This window comes from Gossypium arboreum, chromosome 11, assembly GCF_025698485.1.
Source record: "Gossypium arboreum isolate Shixiya-1 chromosome 11, ASM2569848v2, whole genome shotgun sequence".
NCBI lineage: Eukaryota > Viridiplantae > Streptophyta > Magnoliopsida > Malvales > Malvaceae > Gossypium > Gossypium arboreum.
The window spans coordinates 27,055,223-27,075,611 of record NC_069080.1 but is presented as its reverse complement, the minus strand read 5'-3'; the positions used below and the strand labels follow the sequence as shown (position 1 = coordinate 27,075,611).

Here is a 20,389-nt window from a genome sequence, read left to right as displayed (position 1 = left end):
AGGTGAGAAATTTCTTAGGATTAGTCGGATATTATAGACGATTCGTTAAAGGCTTTTCAATAATTGCTTTACCTTTGACAAAGCTGTTACAGAAAAATGTTGATTTCGTTTGGTCAGAAAAGCTCCAACCGAGTTTTGATTGATTGAAAGCATTGTTGACAGAAGCTCCAATTTTAACTCAGCCTGAATTCGGGAGGGAATTCATTGTTTATAGTGATGTTTTGTTGAACGGATTGGGTTACAGGTTGATGCAGGACAGTAAAGTAATAACTTATATCTCCCGACAGTTGAAACCACATAAGAAGAATTATTCGAAACACAATCTGGAATTGGTAGCTGTTGTTTTTGCTTTTAAATTTTGGCAGGATTATTAATATGGTGAAAAATGTCACATATTCACTTATCACAAAAGTTTAAAATACCTGATGACTTAGAAAGAATTGAACCTGAAACAACGCAGTGAGCTTGAACTGTTAGAAGATTACAATCTAGTCATTGATTACCACTCGAGTAAAACAAATGTTGTAGCCGAGACATTGAGTCGAAAATCTCTATTTTCTTTAAAGGCATTCAACTCTGACCTACTTTACAATGTAATGACTCCATTTTAGCTGAACCGAGAGCTAGATTGTTATTTCTACAGCGAATTCGAAATTTTCAAAAAAATTATTGAAAATTGCAAAAACGAAAACTAATTGAAAATGCACAGACTATTAAGTTCAACATTAGTGATGATAGCAGTTTATACTTCTGTAACCAATTGTATGTACCGAAAGATTCTAAGCTAAAATGATACATTTTGCACGAGACACATAGCAGTACTTAATTTATACATTCAGGCAACAACAAAATGTAAAATGATTTGAAGCAAACATGCTAGTGGCCAAGAATGAAATGTGAGATCTCAAAATTATATGCTGGTATAAATGTCTTGGATACAATTATAGACATTGCAATTACCTCTCTATAACATCCAAATTTTAGCATACAAATGTGTATACAAATGAGTCTATATATAAAGAGAATTGATTGTATAATCAGGAATAAATTCCCTTTTTTTTTTCTTTTTTCTTTTTCCTTGTAAAATAGTGGTGCAAACATGTTATCAAACAACAGGGAAACAATACATGGTACAGGTTTACTGGACATGAACTGCGCATACTTTGAAAATCAAATTGGTAAAGATAAAATGCATTACACTGAAGAACCTCTTTTTTATCTGAAGGAAGATTGAATCTCTTCCAGACTTCTCCCTTTGGTTTCAGGGACCCAAAGTGCCACAAAAACAACCGTGAATGCAGTCACAACTGCATAAATAGTGAATGTTCCTGCTCATAAGATGCAAGCATGTTAGTTTATATAGATCCTTCTTAAGTTGTACATTGCAACTAAACACAGATATTGGGAGAGACAAAGACCTCCACCACTCCAGGTCAGAAGCAAGTTTGCTGTCATGGTAATCACCCATGATGTCAGCCAATTTGCTAATGTTGCTACACTCCCAGCTAGGCCCTTAATATTTACTGGAAGTATCTGAAATGATGCAAGTTTAGAAAAATAAGCACCTCACACAGACGACCCCAACATTGTGAGCACCTTATTTTATGTGCACAAACACTATAACTGCTCTACAAATAGTAACAAACTACTTAAATGCATACATGCATGCTACCAATGATAAGAGTACATGATGGTATAAAGTACATACACCTCGTTCAGCAGCATTACCAGATAAACATGTAATATAATCGCACCAGATTTAATATCCGTCACTAGATATGTCATTACCTTAACCATCAGACATTGGCTTTATCTCTTGACAAAGCCATAATGTTCACAAAAACAATTAGGTTTGGTTTTGTTGGGAAGATGTATGCCTCCAACTAAATATGATAATAAGGGGGTTCGCTTAAATGGATTTCTTCCTTTTTCTCATTGGTCTCAGTTGCTTATATCATCCAAGGTCAAACAAGTTCATGTATAATCACTCATGAGACATACTGTCATCCATCATATCAAGTATTTCATACAGAATCTTACAACAGCAAAATTAAGAATGGTTCCGATTTACATTAAGGTGGAAATACAAGAAAATTTGAATACCTCGGACATTATAACCCATGGAATTGCTCCAATTCCCAGTGAGAAGGCAATCACAAATGCCTGGATTGAGAAAGAAAATCAATCAGACTGAAGTTACTCGACAGAAGTAGAGTACATGAGATATATATTTTATTTATACATACAAACTCCACCATGTGTAAAAGAAATCTTACCACAAGACCGACCAATGACAGTATTCCCATTATGCCATATAAGTCAGAATCTTTAGCGACGATGCCCTGGTATCGGTGAAGAAAAAGAAGCGGGAGAAAAAGGTATCAAGAAGCAGTGCCAAAATGTTTAAGAAAGAGTTTCTTGAGTGGGATTGCTTAAGTATTCACAATTACATTCTATAAGATTTCGGAAAAGGAAGATAAATTAGAAATAAATGGACCTAACTTCACCAACCTCAACGTAAAAGGCAACTGCAACAATTAGCAGACTCAGTGTCATTCCAGCCGAGGATACCTGCAAAATCATTTCAGATTATTGATCCTCTTCATTTATATCACTTTAGCTCATTAACAAAAATGGGGTGAACGGTTAAACGCACCATAAGAAGAAGTCTGCGGCCAGTTTTGTCCACCAACCATGTAGTCACCCCAGTTGCAATGACCTAGCAGAATACAGACTCCTATTAGACCAATCAGAATAAAGCTCCCTCACAATATATGAAATCCTGCATGGCAAAATAAGACTCTGCATATGTTACCTGAATGGCCCCAACCCCAAATGTCGCAACATCACTAGACGCAACCCCTAAAAAGTTTTATAGCACCATCAAATTAGTGAAACAGAAGGCAAAAATAAATAAACGATACCTAAAGCTGTTGCAACCTTAAGAACATACACCAAATTATGACAATAATGCATGATGAGGGTTATGGAAATAAGAGCCTTGAGATGGGAAGAGGTAATTCATTTTTTGTTAAGCTTGTGTAATTAAACAATTAATACGATTCCCCTCAAATTCTTAAGAAGATAACAACATCAATAAGATGTACAAATAGAAGATTAGCTAATCTCCAACAGACAACAAATGCATTCTTCCTGCTTTATTTGAGACATCCACTAAATATGTTTCGAATGACAAGTTCGTCTTACCAAATTTGAATTTGTATAATTCATGCTATCCAAAATGCAGTAATGAGGTTCATACATGGTGAAGTATCCATTTCTTTGGGAATTTATTTATCCACCATCTACAGCTTCAATTAATAGTACAATTAAATATCAAAGAAATATTGTTCTAACCAGCACTTGCGAAGATATTGCTGGAATAGAATAAAACACCGTTGATGCCACTTAGTTGCTGAAGCACCAGTAACCCAATCCCTATCTGCAACATACCAATTACCACTAACCCGGGGGGGGGGTGGGTTCAATCAACGTTAAGGGCAAGGGGGGAAAAACTATAAGTGAAATAAGAAAAAAGAATATACCGTCAAGGGATACCAATATCTTTTTCGCTTGAGATCTGCAAATCGAATTGTTGTTCTCCTGCTTGATGATGCTACAGCTCTCTGCAGAGGTGCCAATTAGAGCTTAACTTTTAAGAGTAGAACAGGGAAAAAATGCCAATAAGAAAAAACCTTATGCTAATCAACTAAAGCTTTTGCATAAGAACTTAGGTTTGCAGTACAATCCAGAAAGCATGAGCCTTGGCTAAAGTGAAAAAGACATATTGAAGTGATTCAGTTCAATACCTTGATTTCATTAACTTCAACAGAAATATCTGTATCAAAGCCCCGCAAAACTTGCAGAGAGGCTTCAAAATCTTCCATCATTCCCATTTTTGCCTGGATGCAACCCATTCAGAAGACATAGACAAAATACTAAATAGAAAAGAAAAGAGGAAAAAGTAAGAAGTTTTAAAAGGTCCACTCAAATGATAGCAGGTACTTGTTTCTTACCAGCCATCTAGGAGATTCTGGTATGAAGAATAGGCCAGGTATCAATATTGTACAAGGTAATACTCCTACAAAGAAGAAACATAGCAGCTTGTTAATGATAACTGTGCATTTAATAACAAATTTTATTGATTATTGATACACAATGGCCATAGTTAAGATTCAACAGAACCATGGTGATCTAATGCATATGCAAATGATGCCATAACTTCATTGTCATGGGAAAAAGTAGTCTCTTTAGAGCCTAATAGCCATCTATCTCTATTAAATTTAAAAAAGCTTTAATTCCCTTTAGAGGAAAGATATTTCCACAAGCACTACTTATTTTCTACAGAGAGGGGGGGCGGGAGAGAGAGAACACAGTTAACTTCAATTACACGCAAGGGTTCAAGTCTTCACATGCATGCGGCCATGCACAATACGAAATCTTCAAAGAAATTTGAATTTGTTCGAATAAAAAAAATAATACACTGTTTCTTCAACAGCATTAAGTGCTTCTCTTTCTGGAAAGAAGGGCTAGGTGAGCAAAGTTTAATCCGCTTACCCAAAACTGCAAGTACTCTCCAATTTGTAAAGAGTCCCAACAGGTACGCCAGCATTATTCCAATAGTAACCGATAGCTATCCAATAAAGATGTTCACTTGATTAATCAGTAGACAGAAGCAAATAAGGGATACTGAAATGGATACTAGTGTACAACAAACCTGGTTCACTGATCCAAGGCTTCCTCTCATGTTTTGGGGTGCTATCTCAGCTATATACACAGGCACCTAGACATAATTTTTTTTTAAAAAAAAATCTTGGAACTATTCTATTTTAAGTATTACTTGTAAAAGGAAAAAAAATCCAAGAAACGTAAAAAAAACAGCTGAAAGCTTTCAAGGTACCGTATAAGAAATAATACCAACACCGAACCCTTCTAACAACCTTCCCATAAATAAAAACGAAGAATCCTACAAATGCCCAATGCGTACGAAGTTAGCAACATGCTTTGCAAAGGAAACACGATTACAAGTACAAAAAATTACTAAAAGTCGCTCACTTTGGCAAATGATATGGCCAGCCATCCTATTATGTTTGGAATCGCAGCAATCATCAACGACTGCAGATTTTAACACCACAAACAGCATTAAATTGTTGAGTGAAAAAAGAAAGATCAAAGGATTCGTATTTGATGCAATATCAGCGCAATTACATATATAAATTTGGAAGATTAATGGATTAAATTTATAATTTCTCAGCTCCAAGGTTAAAGAATACATTAATCAAAGGGTAAATCATATTACGAAGTAAAGAAGTTACCCCTTTTCGGCCAATATATTCAGCAATCTGACCACTGGTTATTGCCCCAACCATTGCGCCCACATTTGACAACGAACCAAAAATAGAAAACTGGCCCCCAAAAAAAAGAAAAAAAAAGGGGGGGCGGATTTAATGAAAAGAACAACAGAATAAAATCAATTCAAATTAAAAAAAAAAGGAATTTGGGTGACTCAAAAATCAATACCTCTGAAATCGAAAGCTTAAGATCACTGATAATTTCAGCTTGAGTAGGAGAAGAATATCCACACTATATATTCAAATTTTTTTAAAAAAATACAGTTAAAAATGAAACTGTAAAAGCGAAAAAGACCAATAATGAGAGTGAGAAGAGGGGTGTAGAATTATTATACGGTAAAGCCAAATTGGATAGGACCCAAGGCAACGATGAGGACACAAAGAACGACGGAGATAGATCCATCGCGAAGGACTTGAGCGGAAGAACTCATAATACTGGACTGCCTCGAACTCATCCGATACCAACTTCCAGTATGTAGGAAGGGCTTCTTGAGATCCCGACTTTCATCATTGTCGTCCCGGAAACTCATCGCCAATTCGCTCTAAATTAAACAACGGAGAAGAAAAAGGATCAAAATTTCCAGGAGAAAAAAAAAACTTAAAAAGCTTTAGAGCAGAAATGAAAATAATGAAGATTAGCATGATGACGAGGATGATGAGTGTCGAGTTGTTTAATATTCAACATTTTGTGGGAGAAAAACGGCACGTGGGATGACGTAGTTTGTTGGTCGGGGGCTTATCCATTCGTTTGGTTCAGGATTGTCGTTTTGGGCAACAACCCATGATTTTCGCATACATCGGCCTGATGTTTAGTTTTCTTGTATGGATTCAAACTGTTGCCCAACCCCATTGCAATCGGAGCTACTTTGTAAGAATTTGGATCAATTAGCCCTTTTTTACGTGCTCTCGTCTATTAAAAAAACTGAATGTCCCCTTTTAAGTCTAGAGACAATGACCATATTTTACTTGCAAATTTTATTAAAATCCAATTAATTTGATTAACTTAATTTAGGTTTGGTTAAGAAATTCAATTAAAATAACATTTCAAGTAGTAAAGGTAAATAGTCTGCTTTCGGTAGCACGTCCTTGTCTGCTCTCGGTAGCATGTTTGATTTTATTTTGTCTTTTGGTATTCTAGTGTTTGTTTTTTTGAAGTTTTGTTTCGTCTTTTTTATGTTTTCTTTACGTTAGTTCTGGTAAGAAGACAAGATGGAGAAGGAGATGGAAGGCTTAAATCTTGAAGATGAAGAAGATGTTGGAATTTCATTGCCAATAGATCGGGAGGCACAAAAATTGACTTACGAGTTTTGTTTGGTTGGTTGTTTTTTAACGAGTACTGCTCATTTTTCGGCTATGAAAAATACTATGGCAAATATTTTGCATCCATTAAGGGGAGTACTAATCTCAGATTTGGAAGAAAAAAAGTTTTTTGGAAGAAAAAAAGTTTTTTTCTCAAGTTTTTCCATGAAATGGATATCAAGCGTATAATGGAAGGGGCCATGGACTTTCAATAACCACATGTTGATTCATCATCGTTTAGAGAACAATGAAGATCCGATGCAAGTTCCTTTGGTATTTTCACCTTTATGGGTTCATGCTCATGATATTCCCCTCAATTTCTTTTCGAAAAGTGTGCCAAAACAATTGGGGAATTTTTGTTGCACATTTTGTAGAGTACAATGCGAAACCTCTAAGTAAAGGATTCATGAGTTTCTAGCGTTTTAGAGTAGAGGTCGATATGAAGAAGCCATTGAAAAGAAGAAATAAGATCATGTTATCTTCATCAAATTCAACTTATGTCTCTTTTTAATATGAGAGGCTGACTTTATTTTGTTTTCTCTGCGGGCAATTATGACATAATGATAAATTTTGCCCTATCCAATTAGTAAAAGGGGATGAGGTTTTGGAGTCAAGATGGAACTCAAATCTAAAAACGCAATCTAAAAGAGCTATGGTTGAGAATAATGTCTGGCTTTGGGAGGTAGAGGATGACGAATTTTGGGAAAAAAATCTGACAACCATGATTTGGGGAGAAATCAACGGGAGGGTGTTAGGAGAGATTTAAGGAAGAAGATAAATCCAATCTTGGGATTTAATTGGGAGGAATTTCATTAAAAAAATGGAAATGAATTCTATGGGATCTTCTAGTGGTGTGGGACAATTTGAAATGGACCATGATCTTGAGGAAAGCCCTGTTGCACAGTTGGACGAAAAGAAAAGGCCCAAGATAGTCTTTTTGGACTTTAGCATTTCGGGAATGGAAGACTCGCTAGGTACCACAAATGAACAAAATAATGTTTGTTCCTTTATGATATTGGTGGCGGCCAGGACGCCTGTCGACCGGGAACCATGAAAATGATAAGTTGGAATGTTCACAAATTGGGGAGTATGCAAGCGATTTGAAGATTTCAACACATGCTAAAGATCTACAATCACCAAATTATCTTCTTAATGGAGACTAAGATAAATAGTGCTCGAATGGAGAGGGTCTGAAAGCGATGTGGATTTTCTAATGGAATTATTATTTCAGTAAATGGAATGAGAGGTTGGCTTAGTTTAGATTGGAACGGAAATGATTTGGTCCAACTGCGAAGTTATTATCAGAATCACATTGATGCTAAAATTTTGACGAATGACAATGATAGTAAATGGAGATTAACCAGATTCTATGGTATCCCGGATGTGCACTTCAGAGGGGAATAATGGAATTTATTACGAAGTTTAAGTCGAAATCAAGACTTGCCATAGCTTGTATATAGAGATTTTAATAAAATTTTGTATTCTTTCAAGAAATCTGGTAGATTTCCAAGAGATAATAGACGGATGAAATATTTTTGGAGAACGCTTGATGATTGACGACTAATAGATGCGGGGTATTCTAGACCTTGATTCACTTAGGAAAAAGGTAACCTTCTTGAAACTAATATTCGAGAACAACTTAATATAGGTGGCTAATGTTGAGTGGTTTGATATGTTCCCGGATTTCTTAATCAACCACTTACATCATTCTTTTCCTGATCACTATCCCCTTCTAATCAAAATTGATCAAGGGGGTCAACAGAAAAGCCGAAAAAATTTTAATTTTGAATCGTAATAGGTCTTAGAAGAATCTTATGAAGAGGAAGAAATGCATATTTTGGAGTTGAATTCTAGTTTGGTTCTAGAGAAACTTGAAATGCTTTCAACTAGGCTAAAAAGATGGGCAAAGGGTATAAAAAGCAAGCAAATCAAAATTTCTAAAGGCTTGCAAGACAAGTTGGGTCGGTTGCTGGAACTTTCTAAGGATGATGATACATTGGCTGAGATAATCGATATGAAAATCCATCTTAATATGGAGATTGAGAAGGAAGAAGCTTATTGGGAGCAAAGAGCCAGGACAAATTGGTTGAAAATGGAAGACAGAAACACTAAATTCTTTCACAGTTTTGCATCCCAAAGAAGACATTCAAATCGTATCCGGAAGCTGGTGGATGAAGCGGGTAATGTAGCCACGTCAGAAACCGAAGTGGTAGAATTTGCACGCAAATACTTTACTAATATTTTTGCATCAAAAGGAGTGGGAAATATGGAACACATTCTGTCAAGAGTGGATACTTGTATAATAGCATAAATGGATCAGATACTATTGGCTAATTATACAGATGATGAAGTGGTTTCGACATTAAAATCAATGGGGTCCAACAAAAGCTACTGGTTCTGACGGATTCCCATTACTATTTTTCTAGAAATTTTGGAATATTGTTGGAAGAGATGTAAGCGACTTCTACCTGGGAGTTCTAAATAGAGGTAAAAATATGGAACAGTTTAATGGTACTAATTTTGTGCTTTTCCTAAAATTGATTAACCATTGAACATGAATAATTTTAGGCCTATAAGTTTTTGCACTATTCTATATAAAATTATTTCTAAAACTGTCACGAATTAATTCAATCAAGTTTTATATTATTGCACTGACGAGGCCTAAAGTGCTTTTGTCCTAGGGCGTATGATAACTAATAATTTTTTTTTTGCTTTTGAAGTCTTACACTCCTTTAAGCAAAAAAGAAGTGGGGGAAAAGACTCTTTCGCCTTGAAATTGATATGAACAAAGCCTACGATCGAGTTGAATGGGGTTTTTAACAACAAATGATGTTGAAGATGGGTTTTGATAGAGTTTGGGTGAATTTTATTATGAAGTGTATCAACTCGGTTTCGTACTTCATTATGATTAACGAAAAAGAAGGACAAAAATTCTTCCCCACAAAAAGGCTAAGACAAGAGGAACCATTAAGCCCTTATCTATTTATGATTTGCAGTGAAGGTTTGTCTTCTTTAATGAAATTGTCCAAAAAGGAAGGAGAGTTGGGAGGTGTCAAAGTGAACAGATAGGGACCAAAAATTTCATATATCTTGTTTGCTGATGGTTGTATTATTTTCAGGGAGGCTTTAAATAAGGGAACGAATGTCCTTAAACGACTATTCTAAGAGTATAAGGAAGTTTCGTGTCAATGTGTAAATTATGAAAAATCAACTATTTTCTATAGTTTGAATACATTTGAGCAGGCTAAACAAGTAATAGCGCAAATCTTACATGTCCGTGTTTCTACAAACCTGAAAAAAGTATTTGGGGTTCCTAATTTGGTTGGTAAGGGGAATAAAAAGGCCTTTCAACTACTCAAGGATCGAATGAAATGTAAAATTGATAGTTGGAGCACCGGGTTTCTATCTCAAGGAGGTAAAGAAATTTTTATAAAATCAAGTTTACAGGCCCACTCCGACTTACATGATGGCTTTTTTTTTTTTTTTTTACTTTCGAGCTCTCTTTGTAATGAAATGGAAGGCATAATTGTGAAGTTCTGGTGGCAAAAGGGGCAAGGAAAAAGAGGTATTCATTGGTGTGAATGGAGAAAACTTTTCGATTTAAAGGAAAATGGTGGTCTAAGGTTTCGGTGTTTAGCAAAATTTAATATTTCATTACTTACGAAACAAGGATGGCGGGTAACTAATTATCCGAATTCTTTGTTAGCTTGTACATTAAAAGCTAAATACTATCCTGAAATTGGTTTTGTCAATGCATGATTAGGGAGTATACCTTCATATACTTGGCAAGGTATTTTGGCTTCAAAAGGAATTCTCCAACATGGAATGTGTTGGCGAGTGGGAACAAGTACTAAAATCTTAGTTACGTAGACTGCTTGGGTTCCAGGCTCTATTAATTACAAAGTACAAATGAGTGATCTTATCCCAAATTCAATGATGGTGGCAGATTTAATTGAAAGGGATTCAAGGCAGTGGAATGAAGGGCTAATTCATAATACCTTTTCTTGATTGATGCTAAAAGAATTTTAAGAATTCCTTTGGCGAGGGTTGCATGTGAGGATTTTCAGCTGTGGAAAGTAGAGGCCTCTGGTGACTATTTTGTCCGCAACGCTTACAAATTACTTTTACAACAATCAATGGACCCAAACCATCTACTTTAACAGACAACATACTAGCAGTTTTACAAAAAATTATGGCGCCTACAAACGCCTACCAAATTGAAAATTACATTCAAGAGATGCTCGAAGAATTATATCCCTACTCTATGTAATTTATATTGCAAGCGGTTATCAAATGAAATTGTTTGTCCTAAAAGTGCAAATTTAGCGGAGACTTTAGAGGATGCTTTTAGAGATTACCCTGCGATCAAGAAGATTTGGTAACAATTACAATGTGATGGCCTAGCTCAATTGAAAATCTAGGTTTTCTAGATTGGGTTACCTGGTTCTTTAAAAATAATTCCTTTGGTCAATATCGTCTATTTTTCAGCGCAATTTAGGCGATATGGACCAACAAGAATAAATGGGTACATGAAAGACAACGAAAGACTGCACTAGGAATTGTGCATTTTGTTAAAGCGTATATCATAGAACTAGATGGTCTGGAAATAGTATTACATGTTAAGTGTATGGGGAATGCGAGATGGAAGCCACCAGATAATCCCTTTTTTAGAATCAACTTTGATGCAGCTTACAAAACAACAAATAAGATGTCATGTTCAAGGTTAGTGATTCGAGGTGCAAATGGAAGAATCCTAGGTTCTAGAACTGTAACACCCCTAACCTGTATCTGTAATAACCCAAATTTTGCGGTTATCGGAAAAGTGTATTTTCGAGTCTTCGTTACTAAAAAAAAAAAGGATCTGTAAATATTTATCAAAAATATTTAAAAAGTTCAGAGTGGTTAATTAGAGTTTAATTAAGTGAATTTAGCTTAATTAAGGATAATTGGATAAAAGGATTAAATTGAATAAAGTGTGAAAATTTAATTATAGATTAAAAAATGACCAAAATGGAATTATGCCATTTAGCATAAGTGAGGCAAGATATAAAATAAAAATCTAAGATTTTTACTTAGATTTTAATTAATATATATATTAGTAATAAATGATATTAAATTAATTTATTATAATTATATTATAAGATATTTATATGATAAACAAATTAATATAAAGACAAATGTATAGTAAATAAAATATACAAGTGTATGGATAAAAATACATACATTTGTAATATATGTATTAGATATTAAATAGATATTTATTAATTAAATAATTATATTATAAGATTTTATATGATAAATATATTAAATAATGACAAATGTATGGTTATAAATGGATACAAATGTACTAATAATATACGCATGAATAAATAAATAATACCTATTATTCAAGTATAAATACATGTGTATATATAAAAAGAGAAAATAAAAAGGAAAAAAGAAATAGAGGAGAGAAATAAAGAAACAAAGCAAACGAAACAGAAAGCAGGGGAAGGAAAGAAAGAAAAAGGGAAAAGAAAGAAAAAAAAGGGAAAATCAAAGGTGTGAAGCTTGGAAGTTTAATAGGTAAATCAATTGAACCCTTTTTACTTAATTTTGATATTTTAGAAGCTTTGGACAAGATTTTGATGAAATTAAGTTGATATTTTGAAAAGATATTAGATTTTTAGATACTGTTCATGTTGAGTAAAATGATGAAATAAGGGTTAAATTGATAGAAATTCAAGTTAAAAATGAAATAAGGATTGAATTGTAAAGTAACTCATAAGTTTTATGTTGAAGGGCTACTTTGAGAAAATTTTGAAACTAGTTAAATAAGCTGAAAATTTAGGAGTTAAATTTGAGTTGGGATGGAACTTGAATAGAAATAGAGTATGAATTAAGTTAGTAAAATTAATGGAAATTGATTTTAGGACATAATTGTGAAAATGTTGGAATTAAAGTCTAGTGCTGAAATTATGATTTCCAAAAGTTGTAAAGTAGTTTAAAGTGATAGAATAAAGTGTTAATTGAGAAAAATCAGCTCAATTGAGAGGCTAATTGAGTAGGGACGAAATTGTTATTTATTAAAGCTTAAGGGAAAATGGTAATAAACAACTTGCACTAAAACAATATTGGACAGCAGCAGTAGACTAACTTTTAAAAATCACCATAAATTGTATAAATTGAATTAGAAGATGAACAAAATATGAAATTAAATCTTATTGAGTCTAGTTTCTCATAGAAGAAACGGTGTAAGCAATAGATTTGTAAATCATGAGATATAATAAATTTTGTGAGACAACATCAGAATGATTTCGGGTTCCCCTGTTCTGACTTTGAAAAATCATAAAAAATTGGATAAACATAATTATGGGCTTAAATTTATATGTTTAGAATATTTAATGAATCTAGTTTCAATATAAATAAACGAGAACATCATTCAAATTCTGTACGAGAAGATAATTAATTTTTAGTGAAGAAGGGTCACAACTGTCAGACAGCAGAATAGGGGTAACTTTAAAGAATAAACTGTACTTATTGACTAAATCAAAAATTTTGAAAATTTTATGGTAAGAATATATATAAGTCTAGTTTCAGGGAAAATTATCAGATCTTAATTTTGAGTTCTAGAGCTCCAGATATAAATAATTTAGTGACTATGACACAGATGGACAGCTTGAATATTCATAAAAGTAAATAATAAAAATTATAAATGATGTTACTTACAAGTGTGTTATATACATTAAGGATGTGGAATGGAGAGGAGGAGGAGGAAAAATATATATGAATATCCAGCTAGCATGGCTAATTTGCTGTTTTAGGCTTAAGGACTAAATTGAATAAAAGTAAAACTTTAGGGGCAATTTTGTAAAAATGTCAAAATGATCAAATTGAAGGGAATGAATTGTTTTATTATCTAAATTAATAAATTGAATGAAATTTTCAATTTAATATCGGGTGAAAATTGGGAAAATGGTAAATTACCAAAATGTCCCTAAATCTTGATATTTCTACAATTTCGCTAGGTAAGTTTATGTAACTTGAATTATATTCTTTAATGCTTGAAATATATGTTATTGATATGAATATGATTTGAATGTTCATTGTATGAAAATTGATGAAACATTGATATATTTGATAAAATGGGAAGAAATCCCGGTTGAATGAAAGGAAATTTCGATGGATCTTTGAAAAAGAATTGGCGGTAAAAAGGATCTATCCCGGATGGGTGATCCTATCCTGATATAGCCCTCCAAGAATTTCGGAAAATGGATTTAGCCGGATGGGTAATCCAATTAGGGTCTCAATTTAGCTTTGGACTGTAATTCAGATCAAGCTCATTAGAGTAATTGTCGCTGCGGGATTTAGCCTCGACTGGTAATCCCGACAATACTCTATGAGTTTATATTACAGGGGATTTAGCTTGGACTAGTAATCCCACTGTAAGGATGAGGTTCATGGAGTGTACTCTCGATATGAAATGTGTAAGACCATGGTTGAAAGATACCATGGCAACTCGATATGAAATGTGTAAGACCATGGTTGAAAGATACCATGGCGTGACATGAAAATGAATAAGACCATGGTTGAAAGATACCATGGCAACATGACGAAAATGAGTAAGACCATAGTTGAAAGACACTATGGCATCATGTCAAAGATAAATAAGACCGTGGAAGAGAGACGCCAAGATATCTGTTGAACAACTAATATTCGTGTAATATGTACCGGATGACAAATAGTTATATGAATTGGTTGTACAAAATGGTTGTGTGAAATGCTTACGAGAATTGGTTATATGGAAATATATGTACAAAATAGTTGTATGAAATAATTAAGAAGATATATAAATGAAATAAGTATATATACATGGAATTTAATTTATGTTAAGTTTAATACTTAACTATTACCAAAGTAAATATACATAAGATATAAGGAAATGATGATGCATGAAATATTGATATAACAAAATGAATGATATATGCTTATGAAGAAATAGTAAGAGAATAATATATTTTGTGACATGTACATATATAATTATCTTTGATATGTTGATATAAGGAAATTATGTAAGTTGAGACTATTATTGAACTTAAGTGTGATATGTTGAGAAAATAGGTATATCATTGTTGAATTTATATGAAGTATGTGCAAGTATACTAATAATGTTGTTGTATGATGCTTAGACAAGTGCTAAGCTATTGATTGAATGGTAACATGTTTAATTATAAGGAGCATTGAAATGGTAAGTACTTAGATGAAAATATAATTTAAGATTTTGCGAAATTTTTTTATGATCCCGATTTAATTCCAGTTGGTTTTTAATGTATGTTTGGGGCTTCGAGGGCCCAATAGAGAAACGTTGTGGTTATTTTCAAAATATGAATAATAAATGACTCAAAATTATCTGAAAATGTTTAGTAAACTCCGGTAATGCCTCGTACCTTATTCCGGCAATGGATAAGGGTTGGGGGTGTTACAGTATCCGTCACCGAAATAGGGTTATGAGGCATTACCTAACTTATACACTGGCATTTATACAAAACCGAGTCATAAATTTGCTTTCCAAATCAAAACTTTTGAAATTGCACCATAAAGTCCCTAATATGGGCCTACGGGGTCCATTACATGCTTTAGAAATGCTTTGGAACTAAACCAGTAACTTTGGAAACTTTTAAAAAAAAATTCTTGAAAGTTAGGGGCACATGCCCGTGTGGCTCCCATGGCTGTGTAGCCAGCCCGTGGGCAATTCTGACTTGCAGTTTCTTAAGCATTAAAGGGGCACACGGCCTGGACACACGCCCATGTGGCTAGGCCGTGTGGTAAACTGATTTTTCACCATTTTTAAGCCATTTTCACACGATTTTGACACACGACCATACTTGAAACCCGTGTCCCTCACACGACCAAGACACACAGCCGTGTCTTTTGCCCGTGTTCTATCCTGACTATATATTTAAGGATGTAGGGGACACACGGTCTATCAACATGCCCGTGTACAACCCGTGTGTCTCACATGCCCGTAACATTTATCATTAGAATCGAAACCAATAAGATATTCAGTTCAGTCATTATCATTCAATCTTCAGTGCAGTAATTTACCCCTATTAACATAACTCGAACTTGGACGGATACACGGATCCAACCCACACACCGGGATAGTATACAGTGTTTCATCGGCCAAAGCCAGAATACACCATAATAGTAAAAGTAACAGTAACAGTAGCAATAGCGGTACACAGAGTACCTCATCGGAACGAATCTGGAAGAGTAACAGTAATTGAAACTTATAGTGCCTCATCGACACAAATTCAGAATATCCCTGAACACTTCCAATCCTATGGCATGCCAACTATATCTGACTAGCTCGACACTGTTAATAGGGTTTTCACTTTCAAATTTTCGTATAACAGTTAATACATTTCAAATTTAACAATACTTACCTTTAATTTACTTACCATACATGATAAAGTAATATATACAACTTTTAAATTAAAAGCTCAGTTTATAGAAATACAAACCGTAATTCTCGAGTTTATTCGTTATCTTCGCTCACTTTCTTTTTTCCCTTCTTTGATGACATTTCTGGTGCTATGTTAGCTACCAAAAAATTAACATTTAAAATCATCAATACATATCATTTAATAACACATTCTTGTATTTTCCATGTGACTTTTACAAAAATTCCAATTTATTCCTTAAGCCATAGCTAATTCTTTTTCTTCAAAACCAATCTCATATTTTCATTCTAACCCATCTTTAACAAGTTTTAACATTTAACTTCCTTCATAAAACACTAATTCTACAATTTAGTCAATTTAGTCCCTACTATAACAAAACTTATATCTCTTTTTACAATTCAATCCTTTTTCCCACTTCTAACTTGAATTTCTATCATTTTATCTCATAATTCATATATATGTTCAATCTAGTTAACATCTAAAAATTCACTAACTTCCTAAATTTCTACATAATTCAAGTAGAGCTTTGTTCTAGGATTCCAAAAACATCAAAATTACAAGAAAATGGACTAAATTGACTTACCAATTAAGCTTCAATCCTAAACACCCTATTTTTCCTTTCTTTTTATTTCCCTTTTTCTTTCTTTCTTTCCCAGTTCTGCTTCGTCCTTCTTTCTTTCCTTTTCCTTATTTTATTTCTTTTTATTTTATTTATTTATTTTAACTATTATATTATATTATTATATTTTAGTAATTATTATTATTTACTTATAATATAAGTAAACATATATTTATACTACACATGTATGTATTATACATTATACACATGTAATTAATTTTTACCACACATTTGTCACTTAAGGTTTATTTACTAATTTAGTCCTTTGACTTTTCTTTAATCTATAATTAAACTTTTATACTATATTCAATCTAGTCCTTTCACTAAATTAGCTTTAATTCAAGCTAATTCACTTAACCAAAGTCTAATTAACTACACTACTAGCTTCGTAAATATTTCTCATAAATAATTACGAATTTATTTTGCAGAAATAATGACCTAAAAATTTAATTTTTCTGATACTCGTAAACTTTGTGTTGTTACAAGAACTGTTCTCGATGAAACCATACCTTCGGTTTTTGCAGCAGATGTTCTGACTTGTATTCAAGGTCTTCAAATAAGACTAAATTTGGATTTCACTACCGTGGAGATAAAAGGTGATGCATTGTCTGTCATCAAAAAAGCACAACGGAGGGATACTGACAAATTGGAAATCCATGCCTACATAAAAGACTATCAAGGGCATAGCAAGAGTTTTCAAATATGCAAGTTCAAATGCGGGGAACGATCAAAAAATGGAGTGGCTCATCTACTTGCGATGGAGGGTTTGAGACGAAAGGAACAGTGGAATACGAGCAGAGGAGTACCTATTTTTGCAGAAGAGGAGGTCGAGAAAGAACAATTGCACAGCTTGCCGGTCTAATAGATGAGTAATCTGTCATGCAAATTGGAGAGATAGGGGATCTAAAGAGATGGAGGAAACAGATAAAAAAATTCTTGAACCTTTGAAAAGAGAAGCAATTAAAATTGGAAGCTTTTTCTGTTTTTGTTTTCAAGAGTTGTGCTAATATTAATTGTACCTATTATATTTTGGAGGCTTCTAGAGCATCTCCTGCCTTGTCGTTGGGTTGGGTCATATAATTGGGCCTATTTTTTGCCTTTTATTAGGTTGTAGTATGTTTGGTGTTCTAATAATAATACCTAGTAAATTATTTCAAAAAAGAAAAAAGAAATTCAATTAAAATATGTTAGTAAATAATTAATTTTATATATAATTCTAAAATATATTCACCAAACTTAAATCGGAAGCATAAACTCATAATTTGAATTCTAAATTTATTTATTATGTGAATAATAAGAATGAAATTGATAAATTATGGATAAATTAATTGAGATTCAATATAATATATATTTTAAATATATAAAATTTAATAATATTTTACTACTCAATTTACCATATTTTTAAAATTAAAATTCTAAAATATTCAAGTTCTTAAGCACTATTGATCGCGTGATTCGTAACAAGTAATAAATATTTATAATGAAGATCAAACCTAAACTAACTATTATCACGACGAAAAGGCAAGCACACCTATCGAACAATAGTATAGTAATGGCAAGACCGGATATCGTACCCAAGGGAACCAAAAGTACTAGTAATAACTATCTTTTTATTATCTAGCCTAAGAATAAAAGGGTTTGTTTTAATTAACTAATTATTTAAACTAATTAACTGATTTAATTAAAGCAAAGAGAAGATTTGGAAAAAGACTTGAAGAAAAGCAATTGATAAAGACGACACTCAAGGAGGAATCCACCTAGATTTCACTTGTTATCTGACTCTGAACCGGATGATTTATTCACTTGACTTGTTCCGTAGAGATCCCTAAGTTAAGTTATTATCCTATTCAAGACTAATAACGTCTAATCCCTAGATTGAATAACCGAGAATTTTCTCTAATTAACACTCTAGGGTTGCATTAACTCAATTTATGGATCCCCTTATTAGGTTTCACTCTAATCCGTTAAAATCTCGTAACCCTATTTGTGATATCCCGAATTAAGGCCTAATCGGAATAGTGGTTTTGGGACCACAAATCTGAGATATAAATAGTTATTTTATGATTATTTTGATGTCTATGATATGATTTCATGATTGTGTGAAAATTTCGTGAAGAAATTCTATGCATAAAGTGCTTAATTTGAAGTTAGGGACTAAATTGAATAAGTTACAAAATTTGCATTCTAGAAGTTTCTAGTATGAAATTGATTTGAAATATTAATTAGGAGGTATTAAATAGAAATTTGACCAATTTCTAAGTTTATGGACAAAAATTGGACATCGATGGAATTTTTGAAAGTTTAATAAGGAAGGTCATTTTGGTCATTTTGATATTAAATGAAATAAAATGGGAAAAATAACACAAAAATGATCATCTTCTCCATAAGTTGCTGCCAAATTTTTCTCTCCACCATAGCTAGGGTTTCAACACTTTTAAGCCTTGATTGTAAGTGATTTCTATGCCCGTTTTTAATGTTCTTTACATTTTTGAAATCATCATAGCTCGGTTTTACCTCTTTCTACCAATATTTTGAGCTAGGGTTTATATTTAAAAATTTACCCATGAATGATATGCATGAATTTTGATGTTTTATGGTAGAATATTAAGCTTGATATTGTGTTAAACAACTTTTGCTAAGTGATTTTACGTAAAAACGACTAAAATGACATAATCGGTAAAAATACCTAATTTTCATAAGTACATGTTAGAGTGAGAATTGAATGTTGCTGTAGAAGGGAAAAATGATCATCATATCATAAAACATAAGAAAATATGATGAAGTTTAATTTACGAGATTTGGGGCAAAAGTGTAAATATGTGAAAGTTTAGGGGCAAAATTGTAATTTTTCCAATATATGATTTTGGGGTTGATTTGAATAATATGAGTCCTAATTAGGCTATATTTGAAATGATAGAGCAAGGAAAATCAAAATTCAGGCTAAAATCGGCAAAATACCAAGTTGTGGACAAAATGGTAAAAATGACCATTTTCGTATACGAGGTAAGTTCAAATGTAAATATTGTAATATAACCGTTATTTTAAATCATTTAATGCTATTTATACGATATTATGATTGTTATCATTCAATTCTATGCTTTATGGTCATTGCTGGACAACATGCAAAAATTTTATGAATTATGTGAAAAATGTGAAAGACTACCGAAGTATCGTCATGGGTATTCCAAGGAGAATGGTGAAGGAGTACGAATGAGGAAAGTCCCATTGAACCTTAGGAATAGATTCGGATATTTGGGAATCCGAACTCATTGAGTTGAGCCCGAGTTCACTTATGGATGCGAACGTCCGAACTCATTGAATTGAGTCCGAGTTCGTGAGATGTAACTAGGCATTCGAGCTCGTTGAGTTGAGTCCGAGTTCACTTATGGGTGGGTTACATGGTAGCTTGGCTACATATGTAGCACTTATGTGCAAACTTTCCATGTATCCGAGTTATATTCTGATGTGTTCAATGGGTAAAATTCTAGTGAAATGGAAGAATACTCAAGATGCAAGTGACGTATTGGTAAGTGTTATGGAATGGGCACTTTGGACAGGTATGTACTTAGCTCTCGAGTTGAGACTTGATACGACAACAATAATGTAGTAAGACGATGAATGATGAATAGAAATGTGATATATGTTTTGGTGATATTATGCTAATGTTGGTTGGTATA

The 20,389-nt window shown here is 33.2% G+C and overlaps 1 protein-coding gene across 2 annotated transcripts; it reads right to left on the bottom strand.

Moving 5' to 3' along the window:
* Positions 1-941: 941 nt before the first annotated feature.
* On the bottom strand, positions 942-6,268 carry LOC108474146 (sugar transporter ERD6-like 6). 2 transcript variants are annotated; one of them, XM_017776067.2, is made up of 18 exons: positions 5,687-6,234; positions 5,521-5,583; positions 5,316-5,405; positions 5,056-5,115; positions 4,901-4,966; positions 4,718-4,783; positions 4,558-4,633; positions 4,017-4,081; positions 3,810-3,902; positions 3,546-3,626; positions 3,358-3,442; positions 2,816-2,862; positions 2,657-2,719; positions 2,512-2,571; positions 2,277-2,342; positions 2,104-2,163; positions 1,419-1,533; positions 942-1,328 (listed from the first exon to the last, which is right to left on the bottom strand). In XM_017776067.2, exons 1-18 carry the CDS (start codon positions 5,879-5,881, stop codon positions 1,216-1,218), a joined length of 1,464 nt encoding a protein of 487 aa, XP_017631556.1. In that variant the 5' UTR covers positions 5,882-6,234; the 3' UTR covers positions 942-1,215. The 2 variants fall into 2 exon arrangements, with proteins under 2 accessions (XP_017631556.1, XP_052877954.1); XM_053021994.1 differs by lacking the exon at positions 1,419-1,533 and having other exon boundaries at positions 5,687-6,268.
* Between the last annotated feature and the right edge of the window lie 14,121 nt (positions 6,269-20,389).

Bases quoted from the DNA above. Each gene is read 5' to 3' on its own strand.
- LOC108474146 (XM_017776067.2), bottom strand. From the start codon at position 5,881: ATGAGTTTCCGGGACGACAATGATGAAAGTCGGGATCTCAAGAAGCCC. The intron at 4,634-4,717 runs GTTTGTTGTACA...TTTATTGGATAG, and splicing joins GCCTTGGATCAGTGAACCAG to CTATCGGTTACTATTGGAAT. The intron at 1,329-1,418 runs GTCTTTGTCTCT...TCTTATGAGCAG, and splicing joins TCTGACCTGGAGTGGTGGAG to GAACATTCACTATTTATGCA.